The 12,931-nt window shown below is 47.6% G+C and overlaps 1 protein-coding gene across 3 annotated transcripts in view; it reads left to right on the top strand.

The window, feature by feature from the left end:
* Positions 1-12,931, top strand: part of LOC139048144 (mitotic checkpoint serine/threonine-protein kinase BUB1-like) — a 373,386-nt gene that overhangs the window by 309,265 nt on the left and 51,190 nt on the right. For 2 of the 3 annotated variants that reach the window (XM_070522664.1, XM_070522663.1), the window contains 4 exons: positions 2,626-2,741; positions 3,175-3,294; positions 6,381-6,470; positions 10,744-10,791. In XM_070522664.1, coding sequence (XP_070378765.1) covers positions 2,626-2,741; positions 3,175-3,294; positions 6,381-6,470; positions 10,744-10,791 — 374 coding nt within the window. The remainder of the gene's footprint in view (positions 1-2,625; positions 2,742-3,174; positions 3,295-6,380; positions 6,471-10,743; positions 10,792-12,931) is intronic. The other variant, XM_070522665.1, reaches the window with a different exon arrangement.

The raw sequence follows: 12,931 nt of genomic DNA, 5'->3' as shown, positions 1-12,931 counted from the left end.
AATCAATTACACTTAACTTCGCACGGCGCGTACACAATAAGCGGTAAGTGGCGACACAGTGCTGTGCCAACATCTGTATACGTCACCGTACCTGTAGGCTGTCGGCCGTATTCGCCCGTGTTGTCTTTATGTGTCTTCCTTTCGTGTTTGTTAACTTGCGGCAAAAACATGTCTTTTAGCAAGCACCAATTAGACCAACAAGCAGTTCTGTCGCCACGTATATCTGTGGGCCTGTACGTATTGCTTTGCTGGCACATTTCTCAATTTCAGAGATGCACTGTTTGCCTCTACGTCAAGCGGCAAACAAGAGACGGTGTATTCGGTATACAGCAACACAAACAACCGCCTCGCTCAGTTATACCAACGCCGTGTGAGCGATGGCATCCGTGCGTTTTCGCGAGAGAAGAACATGGCTTACAAATGAGCATTTATGCGAGCACACTTTTCTCTAGTAACGCTCTATGGCATGCTAAATCTGTAAGTAAGGTGGAGTTAAAGAAAAGCGAGAATGATTTAATTGACAGCCCATAATATAAGTATCTCGATCACAGTTGCCGTTGTTTAAGTGGTTCGGCTGCTCATATTGACTCATCTCAGGGTGTAACAACACGGCAAATGTGCACAGGTATGCATGTTTTGCTATGTTTTGACACTATTTTATATCAGCGATGCACCTTTTCCGCAATATTTGACGATAACAACGATCTGCGGCTGTAGATGTCGATGTAAACAAGTGCACCGCTTTCATAAATGCAACGCAGAAGGCTGCGCTCGAAAACTTCTTGAATATGCTAAATGTCTAAATAATGTGTAAAGATAACAAAAAAGTGATGTCAAAGTCCAGAAATTGGTGACATATTCCAAGGCAGTCGTGTCGCCAAACGGAATTCAGCGTGCCTTTATCGGCCGCACTGTTTGCAGAACAGCGCACTCAGGACTGCTCACCCAGTAGTGGATATGTGCTACATGGCTTCCAGGAACGACATGCTGTCCCGAAGAAGCCATTAATAATGATTCGCGATCCACGAAATGCACAACCGACGCGCACTCAATGTGGGCGCAGCTACACTAATCAACTGGCGAAAGCCCTGGGACCTTTTCAACACGTTTTCAGCGGCGTGCGGCAGAGGGCAGCACAGGAAAATGAAAAAGGCGGATTGCTTCAGAGCAGCTCCACAACCCCTGGATAGCAGTCCTCCTCTAACTACTTTCCAACACGCCGAAGCGTCCGACCTCTCACGCACTCTGCCGCCAAGCTGTTCACTTTGCCATTCGTGATGATGTTCTGCACGAATGCAACTACTCACCTGACGGCCGCAAATGGCTACTCATACCGTGCAGCCTGCAGTTTCTGCTACCTGTGAATACTTTCATGTTGACCTGCTGCGTGCCCACGCCAGAGTCAGAACATATGAATGACTTCGGCAGTGCTGCTATGGGTGACGAATATTTACATACGTCTGCAAATTCATTCCATCATGTACAGACTGATAACATTGGAAATCTGTCTCCTCGTTCAGCTGGAACTTTGCAGCCCCTTCCCTGCCATGCCTGCCCATTTTATCGTGTGGGCATCGACCTCTATGGTCCGCTTTCAATGCAACCTTTCGGTAACTGCTGGAGCATCATTGCTGTCGACCGTGTTACGCAGTACACTGAAACTGCAGCACCCCCTGCTGCCACTGCACACATCACCTCCTTCCTGCTCTGCTGTTTCATCCTCTGCCACACCCCACTTCGTGAACTCCTCAGTGACAGTGGGTGCATCTTTTTGTCTGAGGTTGTCGAAGGCTCAGCGCCATGTTATTCATCGAACCACCACCACCTAGCACCCCCAGACCAATGGGCTCACTGAATGTTTCAACGCGACTCTGGGTGACATGCTGTCCATTTGTGTAGGCCATGTATTACATCTACAACACTGCAACCTAGAGTACTAGTGCCTCCCCTTCGCACATGCACTGCGGCGTGCTACGCTGGCTCGTGCACCAAGGTGTGACCTGCAAAATTGCGTGAAACCGGCACGAGCCGTCCAAGTCAAGCTGGCGTGCTCACACATCGGGCCAGACGGGGCCACGAGAGAGCAGTGAACCAGACAGTTTTGCTTTCATGGGCCGAACGCGTCTGTGGACTTGCAGGACGCAGAGCCGTAGTCTTTGCGTGTTTAAAGTTGTGCACACCATTTGGCATATATACTACTGCAGTGAAGGGCAATAGTCAATATAATGAAGTAGTAGATATAACCAAGTAATCTTGGCTTCCTCTTCAATTTTGTTTTCACGAGGGTCGAGTGAAATGCAAATTGATTTACTTTTTACTCTTGTTCGAGCAGCACCGGAGAAACTTTGGCCCAAATTTATGTAGGAGATGAGCACAGCGCTTTTGTGAGAATATTTGGTACATACTTGCCAGCTTCCCAGCTCTCTTCTGGAGTCTTCTGAATTTCCACCACTCCTTTCGATTGTACGGACATGACCCGAAATTATCTGAAATGAGAGAACGAACCTTTGTGGGCTTAGCGTATGTCAACTATGAGCTGCACCGCCTTTTCATAGTATAAAAAGGCTCCTAAATTCAGCAGTGGTGTGTGTCTGGGTACTCACCCGGTCCTTCTCTTGCTTCCAGGTGGCCAGGAGGTGAAGGTGCTCCACCACTTGGCATCGGGCGCTTATGCGCGGGTCTATCTGGCACTGATATTGAACACCGAGGAGACATACCTGGACGATGATGAAAGTTTTGAAGTGAGAATTTTCTGCCTTCTGGCTAGTTTGGGCATGGCCTGTTTGCAAAATCACTCTTAATTAAGAGTGACCGTGCTATTGTGTACTGCATGCACCGAAAGCGATTGGAAGAGACGAAAATGCATGCTAGCCGCCACAGATGGGCAAGCTTAAGATAGGAAGGAGAAATATCAGAGTCGGACATGCTATTGATTATATGAGCAAGAGGCTTGGATACAAGATGGGTAAGATAGTGGCACAACATTTATTTCGTTAGCACACTGTTCTGACATCATTAGGAGCCTGTTTGTTGCCCTTAGAGTTTCAAAAGGGGTAATTGATATTAAACTAGTTGAGTTAAGCTGCCCTGATGCACGGGTATTGTTGCTTGGGCACTCTGATCGAACCCCAAATGTGTTTCACTGCACATGCCTTGCGACAACACCCTGTGCAGGCACCTTCCCAGATGAAGGTTGTGCTGAAGGCGGACAACAGCAGAACCAATGCCTACTGGGAGACCTACATCTACTGCGAACTGCGTCGGCGTTTCAACGAGGCCTTATCGGGGGCACCTGTGAGTGACTGCTTAACCAAGACTTTGTCACAAAGTGCGGCTATCAGCCACAAAAGATGCCAGTTGTGTGTGCCTTTGCAGTTTGCTTGTGCTGGTCGTGATAATCGAGCCATGTCATACAGGGAAGGCACTTGGGTCACTCAGCCTAGGGGATGAAATACACTGCAGTGAAACCTCGTTAAACCGTAGTTGGCCGGAGCTCAGAAAAAGTGCGTATTAAATGGTAGTACTGCTTAACCGAAATAGCATGAGATCGCCCACTCACCTGTCAAAAACGGAACTCGGAGAGAGTTCAATGAAAGCATAAAACATGCAGTATTTATTCACCTCGCACGACATAGGTGTCATTTTTGTTTGGTGTTCCCGCGGCCTAGCAGCGACGACAGCGCCTTAAGAATTACTGAAGCTGCGTGCCAGCTTTTCAGCCAGCCCCCTCATCTCGGCAAACACTCGCATGGCAGATTCCTCGTTGGTGTTGCAAGCTCTCCGTGCACGCGGGAAGTAGCGCTGCAGCAGTCGCGGGGCGCCCTTTTCATTGTGGGGTGCTGTTCTCATTGTGATGATTGCATTCGTGAGGCTGACGTAACACGCAGCTTCTGCCACTGTCGGGCCCGAATCGCCTGTGCTGTCGCTTTTCGTGTCATGCTTATCACTCTCCCTAGGCGATGCTTAGGCAACAACAGAGGCAACGACGATGAAAAGTCGCACCTCGTAGCAGATCTCTCTGTGGTCGCAGCAGCGCTGCCGAGGAACTGCTTCGCATTCCAAATGCCACACACTGTAGTCAACAGTAGATCTCTGTCGCGTGCCATTGCCGACGACTTCCTGCCACATTCGATAGCACGAACGATGTCTAAATTTTCTTCTATGCTGAGCACCCAGCGTCCTTTTTATCCGAGCTTCGGCATGGCGTGAGCGACGAGAGTCCTTGTTCGCACGACGACACAATGCGCTCTGGCACAGCGCCGAAATGATGTTGATGTTGATGTGGCTTCACACGCAAATGCACAGGGCGCTTGGAGGCCGTTGTTCTGTTCTCTGAGGCTTGTTGTTCTGCCGGGCCCCCCGATGGAGACGACGCACTGCCGTGTTTGCACGACGAAAAGTGGAAACACCACGTGTTAACCAATAGGTACACAATAAGCTGGTACGGTTTATGCAGATACAACACACATTATTTTCAGTGGCAGCTGAGTCACAGATTCGACTTTACTGCTTTTAAAACAAAACTACTGTTTAAGCGGGTACGGTTTAACAAAGTTCTACTGTACAAGCCTAGCAAGAGACTGGTTCGGAATATTTTACTTGAGTTGGCAGCACAATCAGCATTGTGCATAATGGGGTCCAGCCAACACAACCACCAAAATAAAGGCAAAGTAAATCGGTAGAGAATAGGTTAACCAAATTTACTTGTTATGCCATCCATTGCTTCACATATCAGTTCTTTACTAATTCCAAGATTAAAATGAAGTCATACCTTCATATTTTCACATTATAGTGACTGTGAAGAACGACGCATTGTCTAAAGTGAGTTACAAATTTAACTAATTGTTGTATGAATTTGTGCCCAGCAAAACAACTAACATTTCAGCACAATGATAGCGGCGAGCATAGTCCGCGACCATTGAAAATTTGATATGCAGGTCAAGCGAGTCGGCTTTTATACATGACTTGTCGAAGATTCCATCGCTGGTGCCCATGTGCCTTCCAGAAAGTACAACACAATTGGTGTCACGCTTACAATCTGATTACACAAGGTTTAGCAAGAACATACACAACAGAAAGAATCAACGGTAACATTTGAGTAAGTACCCTATTAATGCACTGAGCGGTAACATTTAGCTGTCAGTGAGTGAAATGCAGTCCCGGAAAGAAGGATAAATACCAAGTACATGGGTGAATATAACGAGCATGTACACAGTTAATGATAGATTTTTCAGACATGCCTGACGCTTTCAGACATGCCCCATGAGCCAATGTGCAGTGAAATGCATGTATAATAAAATGCTTGAGACCTCCAAACTTTTTCGTTATACAGCTCGCTTCGTTGTAAAAGTTGTGCACTTTACTGTTCACAATATGGCTCACAACATCAAGTTGAAGAGACTTAGTGAAATCAGTCACTAACCTTTTTGAGGACAAAATTTGTTTGACAGAATGCGTGACAGTAGCCAGCCTTATTGCATCGAGGTGCTCAGTGGTGAAGCACAAAAGCTATGCAAAGTTGGAATGATTGAATGATGCTATCACCTACCTTGCCATAAAAACTCAGTTTGTCTACAGGATCTTCATACTGTTGCCTTCGTACACATTCACTTCCTTTTCACTAAAACCAGTGGTAGCTTTGAGACGTCATTGATTGTAAGTTACGATTACATCATCACATCGTCATCAAATGTGATGTACCATATTTACTTACATAATGATTGCACTCGCGTAATGATCGCACCCCTGAATTTTGTTGTCAAAATTCGACCCTGAACTTGCTGCAGCGATATGCCGTGGGCTAAGTCTAGCTAATGATGATCGTGTTTAGCATCTGTCGAATGCTACAGGAACGACTCTTCAAGACATACCAAGCGATCTGCACGCACCAAACATTTTTAAGCAGATGCCCCATTTAATTCCTTTCATCACTTTCCGCACTTCCATGAAAAAAAAAAAAAAGCTACAACCAAACGTGCCTTGGCTTTATTATGTGTAGGCTTTATCGCCTTTCGATTCTTCTCATCTGCACTTGTGGGCACGCAACAAATCGCGAGCGGCAACAATAGTAGCCACGTTTACACTGATACGTTCGAAGTGTACCCTATTCATACGCTGACGCTTGTAACACAGCTAAGCTATTCGCCCACCCTTAGCAAAAACATGCAAACCCAAAGCTGCTTGAATGTTTCTCTTGTAAATTGTTTTGCTTGTTCTTGTTGTGGTTTTAGTCATCTCCTTCTCATAGTAAGCACCTTGGAGTGTCATCATTGCTGTTATATTTCTTCTTTTTATCCCCTCAGTTCTTGTCAAAGCTGATAAGAGGAACTCATTAGGTGCAGCAGCTGGGATTGAATTGGTGTTGGGTGTGTTTGTTGCAGGCGAGTTGTGTGGTAGACTTGCAACTAGCCTGCTTCTTCAACAATGGCGCCATCCTGGTGTTCCCGTACAGCCCCTATGGAACACTTTTGGTGAGTGGCTCGGTGGTCCCACCTTTCTTGCCCACAACATCTTGCAGAACAGTTGGGAGGGACACAATGGCTGAGTAACAGATAGGCTGCTAGACACATGCTTAACCTGCAGCTTGGAAACCTTGTTCTCGTGCAGACCCCTTGGCGAAGCTTTTGCTCTGGCGACATTCCTTGTTCAACCACTGTTCATCACTTCGAACCTCCATTGTCCCCTGAACTTTTGCTTTCTTCACATATTGTGCAACAAGTAGCTGAAAGAACAAACAGGACTGTGTCTTCGAAACTTGCATGCAGTGAGTGCAGACCTTCTCACCTTTCCTCTAACTTCAGCACTTTGCCAATACTGTTTGCATTTGAATTAACTGTAGACGGCAGTTGAAAATAAGTTGAGTTGCAATAGTAAACCTTTCTACAAAACACACAACAGACATTATTTCGACTCTGATGGTACCAATGAAATTGATCAAGTTATCTTAGTTGAATTATACAAAAGGCAGAAGAGACTGTGCTCAGGTTGTGTGCATCTGTCCTTGCTTCTCACACTGTTCCCAAAAAACTCCGCTGGTTCATTTGGCAGTATTTGCATCGTAAGTAAGTATGGCATTAGAAAGTTCCATTGCCATCGTGTGTCTTGGAGCCAGAAGAAGATTGGCATGATAGAAAGCGCCATCACCATTGCATGTGCATCGTTGCTGTCGCTGTGTTTCTGGCTATCGCTTGCCGACTCGAATAAACCTCGTCACATTTCGTTGAGGTCCGAGGTACGCCTGGAAACTTGGAACTTCAAAGCAGGACTCTGCCATCCATTCCCGTCATGATGGAAGACCTGTCACCATGTCCAACGGCCACAATGCTTGCCGTAGCCTGCTCGGGTGCATCGCGTCAGCGCTACCCTGCCATTCTTGGTGGGATAGGAGACCATGACGGGGAAGAATGGCTCGCCTCCTATGAAAGGGTGAGCAACCACAACAAGTGGGACGAGGCTACGAAACTGAACGTCATATTCTAACTAAGCGACGTTGCAAACTTGTGGTACCGCAACCTTGAACCTGGCTTATCGATTTGGGGTGGAATTCAAGACCAGCCTTACAGAGGTGTTTGGGCGGGTCCACAAGCTTCGTGCCCAGCAACGTTTGCGAGAATAAGCGCAGCAAGAGCGGTGAGGCATTCGCTAGCTACATTGAGGATGTCATGGATCTCTGCAAGTGGGTCGATGCGACAATGGCAGAAAGCGACAAGGTCAGGCATACTTAAAGGGGGTTGACAACGATGCCCTTTCAGATGCTGTTGGCAAAGACCCTCGGCACTGTGTCTGAAGTAGTGACCCTTCCCCAGAGCTATGATGAGTTGCGCAAGCAGTGGCGCTCGCCACACGCAGTGGTAGGCTCTTCCTCAGGCTTGACTGTTACCGCCGATGGCTCTTCAATGATGGCACAGATTAAGCAGTTTTTTTGCGAAGAGGTGGCCCGCCTACTTTCATTGGTGTATCTGACACAAGAGTCGCCTTCCTTTTCATTGACGTCCACACTGCAGCATGTTTTCCAGGAACAAGTCGCTGAGTGCATTCCCCTTGTCTTTCACAACACTCCTGCTGCTGCACCACACACCTATGTGCAGTTGGATATGGTGCCCTCAACGCTGACCCATGCCGCATTGTATGCACCAACACGGACACCTCCTTTTCCCGCCAGGTTAGTGCCGCAGTATCCCCGCCCGTAGAACCCATGTTACACACCAGACAACCGGCCAATTTATTACTGCTGCAGGATTACTGACCACATGGCACATTTCTACCGGCGCCGGATGGCACCTCCTGCTCGCTTCTGGCAACCGGCTTTAAACTACCCTCCAAGAAAATTTCAACACCATGCTTCACCGGATCCGCCCCTCAATTCTATGAGCCCATCAGACGAATCTGCTTTTGCCAGTTGTCGACCACCTTTCCCTTGCCGCCGCTCCATTTTGCCCATGAGGTGTTACCACTCGTCCCGAGGAAAACTGGTCAACACAGTTTGGGAGGTCAGAATTGCGTGTCTTGCAAAATCTTCAAGGCCTCCAATTTCCCCTCGTAACATGATTCATATGATCGTGGAAGAAGTACAGATACAGTCGCCAACTGATTTTCCGGACTCCGAAAATTCGGACATGCTCGATTATTCGGTCTGCTTCATGGCACTGCCATTATCCCCATAGACCATAACGTATAACAACTGCCGACAGTTCGGACACCTTGAAACCTCTTGTCCGATTTTTCGGACACTCCTTGAGGCAAGTCGATCGAGAGCACCATGCGCCGACTCTGACCGGTGCGTGGTTCGACTTGCTAAACACCATTTTTGTTTTCAATGGAGCCTCGTTGCTGTCCCACGAAGTTGCACTACTGCAAATCCCTGCTCGTCATCATCGTTTGTGCCTGGTCCGATAGAGTGACTGCAGCAGTTCCGGTCTCAGCTTAGTAAGCCATGTCAAGACAATCCAGCAGCTGATTTGTTTCTTCGCGCACGACGCTGCGAGTAGACCACGTTTTCTGTTTGTGCGACTGGTGTCGGCGTGACAGCGGGGTAGTGTTTGCTTTGTGTGCTGTGTCGAGGTTGCGGTGATCCAGCGCTGCATACGAAAACATCGCGTCAACTGTCTAATGGCGCCGACAGTGCCTGCGCAGACTGCACTGGGGAATGCCAGCAAGCGGGTGCCGGGAGGCCTAGGATTTGTCGCCTTCCGATGGGCTCCCTACTGACGTGGAAAATGTTCTGCCGAGACCTGCGCAGTGGTTGCATTGCGATTCCGGTCCACCGTCTCATTTGATAATTTCACAGGTGCTGACACTGCTGTACTGACATGCGCAGAACTCGACGATGGCGAGATCATTCGTCAGGTTTCTGCTGCGCCGCCGGAGGATGGCTGAGTCGGAAGGTGATGCACCATGTGCTACACTGCCGTTGCATGCGGAGCGTGTACAAGCGGTGATTGTGCTTTCAGCCGCCTATAGTGACCGTATGACCCCCTCCGAGATTCAGGCTTATCTGATTGCACATAAACCGAACTGCGTGCGACGGTGCATTCACAATTTTTTCAAGCCTACTGCCGAGCCCGAATAAGTGTGTGAAAATAAAGGATTTCATTTCTTTTTTCTTAATCTGCTTTTTCAGACACCTGTTTATTCGGACATTTCCGCAGTCCTTGTGAGGTCCGGATAAACGGTCGGCGACTGTACCAGTGCTTGCAGACACAGGAGCCACAATTTCTGTAATGCTTGCCCACCACTGCTGCAGACTTCGGAAGGTGATGATGCCACTTTCAGGTCTTTCGTTATGCACAGGTAGCACGCAACACATTGAGCCATCATCGAAGGAAAGCGTTGCGTTTTTGAATTTTTTTCCTCGCCTCTCATTCTCACAACGTCATCTTGGGATGGGATTTTCTTTCATGCCGTCATGGGCTGTACGCGCGCCTAGGTTGCATTCCTACTTACCTCTCATTATTTATTTATTTGTCCCATGTCATTTGAGGAGCAGCCTCATGCAAAATGTTTGATTGCAGAAGACACCAGCATATCTCCGTGGTCATATGCGATCATCCCCTTGTGCGACTCCCTGTGTGACGGTAATGTGCTTTTTAGGTCGTCTGACCTCTTTGCCCAACACGGAATGGTTCCTCTGCCATTCGCTGTGCTTGATTTTTGTGCTGGTGCCACTTCCATGTGTATTTCTTACCCAACATCACTCCCGCTTCATTTGTTGCGCCACGAGTCCCTCGGTTGTGTTGAGCCGGTGCACTTTCAGCGCGCATCGAGACCCACCTGCTGCTTACATCTCCACTGTAGACCCTGTGCCTTCGAATTTTTCACCACACCCCTTTACCACATTCGTTGACCATAACCTTACTCTGATGCAGTGTGACGAGCTTCTTCGTCTTCATCAATTCAGAGCTGCATTTGATTGCCTCACTACTTCTTTGGGTCAAGCAACAGCTCTCTCCAACACCATAAACACTGACTCTCATGCTCCTCTGCGGCAGCGACCTTACCGGGTTTCAGCCACAGCGAGGCTGGTTATAGACGAGCAGGTGACTGACATGCTCACTCTAGGCATTATTTGTCCATTAAGTAGTCCATGGGCATCCCCAATCAATCTTCTCAAAAAGAAAGATGGTTCCATCCGATTTTGCGTTAATTATCGTCGTTTGAATAAGATCACGGGAAAGGATGTCAAGCCTTTGCCGCACATAGATGCACTTAACTAATTACAAGGAGCCATATTTTTTCCTTCCTTAGATCTCCGCTCTGGATACTGGCAGGTGCCCATGGCTGACGCTGATCGCTGTAAGACCACATTTGTCACACTGGACAGCTTGTATGAATTTAATGTCATGCTGTTTGGCATGTGTAATGCGCCACATTTGAACGGATAATGCACACTATTTTGCGTGGCCTGAAGTGGCAAACATGCCCCTGTTGTTTACGCAACGTTGTAGTGCTTGTGCCTGACTTCTAGAGACATCTCCAATGCTTTCAACATTGATCTGCCTTACGCAAGTGGGCCTGCAACTTAACTTACAGAAGTGTTTTTTCGGCACAAGTTAAGGGGGGAGGATACACTTGAAATACTACTTTTTTTATTTGTGGACAGATCTGAACGAAATTTTCACACTTGGTGTATTTTAATATGCAGATTCTAAAAATATAATTAATTTTGCCATAGGATAAGTAGTTTTTGATATACTCTAAAAGCATTGTATAAGCTGGGTCCTTTGTTTGGAGGAAACTTAGCATCTAAACAGAAAACCCTAACACAGTAACTTGAATATAAAGACTATCTAGAATGTTCAATGAGTGTCATAAGGTATTAATAAATGTTCTAGGCTAATCTGAGCAAGAGTTAGAGCTCATCAAAGTTGTGAGAAAAAAATGCCATCTTGACATGTCAAGCATGTGACCCATTTCAAAAACTTTTTGAGAAGAGTACTGCTTTGAAAAAGTGCATATTGTTTACTGCATACATTTCTTTCTGGCAAAAAAAAAAAAAATTATGCCGATAGCTGAAATAGGACAGAAGCTATTTTACCTCCAAATTGGAAGTCTGTCAGAATTGTTGTTTTGAGAAATCAAGGAAAAACATTCTGCAACATCTTTATCGAGAACATACCAATAAAATCTCAAGGAAATTCACCAGGGGCATAAACTGGATGCATCCTATCTTTATGCCGCTTTTTGGCCAGCTTCTTTGCGCTCAAAGAAGCTTCTTGTTGGAGTTAGCACTTCTATGGCCGTCTTTCTCCTTTGCTCACTGAAATGCAGTGCCAGGAATATTCTTGTACATTGGACATGCCGCTCGCCACTGCCGCAGCCGCTGGACTTATCCGACGCGCTATTATCCTGATTACCCCCCTCGCCCCTCTAGCGCATCCTTTTCCTTCGCCCCTTCTATGCCCGCTCCATCATCTGACCCTGCGACACCTTTGACACCACCCCACTACTCCCGCTCGCCTTCTCCCTCCTGCCGCCAATCTCGCTCGCCCCCATCACGCCATGCTCCTTCTCCGACCTACTCGCCGCACCCCCGACCGGAAAACTAGACAGTGCAGCTTCTGGAGGTGAAGCTGCATTGATGACATCGGCACGAAATCCTCGCTTCACCTTACCCACGAACAAGAATCTGTTGGACGTTCTCGTCGACAATGTCCCTGTATGCGCGTTGATTGACACCGGGGCGCATGTGTCCATTATGACTGCTGCTCTTTGCTGCCCGACTCGCCATTGCTGAGAGACACACCGTCGTTCTCTTCACTGTCATCGAGCATTGCCCTCACGAACTCATTCTCGGTCTAGATTTTCTTGCCAATCATTCTGCCCTCATTGACTGTTCGGCCGGCTCACTTCACCTTGACTTGCCTCCAAGCCATCTGAGCTGCATGGATTTTATTCGCCTACCGCCTCACTCTGTGACACACGTCGACTTGTTGTCCTCACCAGCTGTACCTGACGGCAATTACGTGGCCGCACCGATTCCGGCCGTTATGCTTACACATGGTGTTACCGTGCCGCACACTGTGCTGAAAATTACTGGCAACCGCACCTGCCTTCCACTTGTCAATTTCGCGCTAACCGCGCAAGTTCTGCCTCAGGGCATCTCCTTGGCTATATTTAGCGCTTTGCAGGATGATGAGGTCGAGCCATTCACAGTGGAAGATGCCACAGCTCAGCCCATACCGTGACGTCATCGCACGGTACTGACGTCGACATTAAGAAGATGGTTTCATCTGACCTTACACTTGCTCAAGCTGAAGCTCTTTGCTGCGTTCTTGAAGGCTATCGCGACATTTTTGACTTTGACAATAGACCCTTAGGTCAAACGTCCGTCGTGACCCATCGCATAAATACTGGCGATGCGAACCCTATTCACCGACGTCCATATCGTGTTTCTGCGTCAGAACGAACTGTTATCCAACAGGAAGTCAAAAAG

This window comes from Dermacentor albipictus, chromosome 7 (genome assembly GCF_038994185.2).
Source record: "Dermacentor albipictus isolate Rhodes 1998 colony chromosome 7, USDA_Dalb.pri_finalv2, whole genome shotgun sequence".
Classification (NCBI taxonomy): Eukaryota; Metazoa; Arthropoda; class Arachnida; order Ixodida; family Ixodidae; genus Dermacentor; species Dermacentor albipictus.
This window is presented reverse-complemented; position numbering and strand designations above follow the sequence as displayed.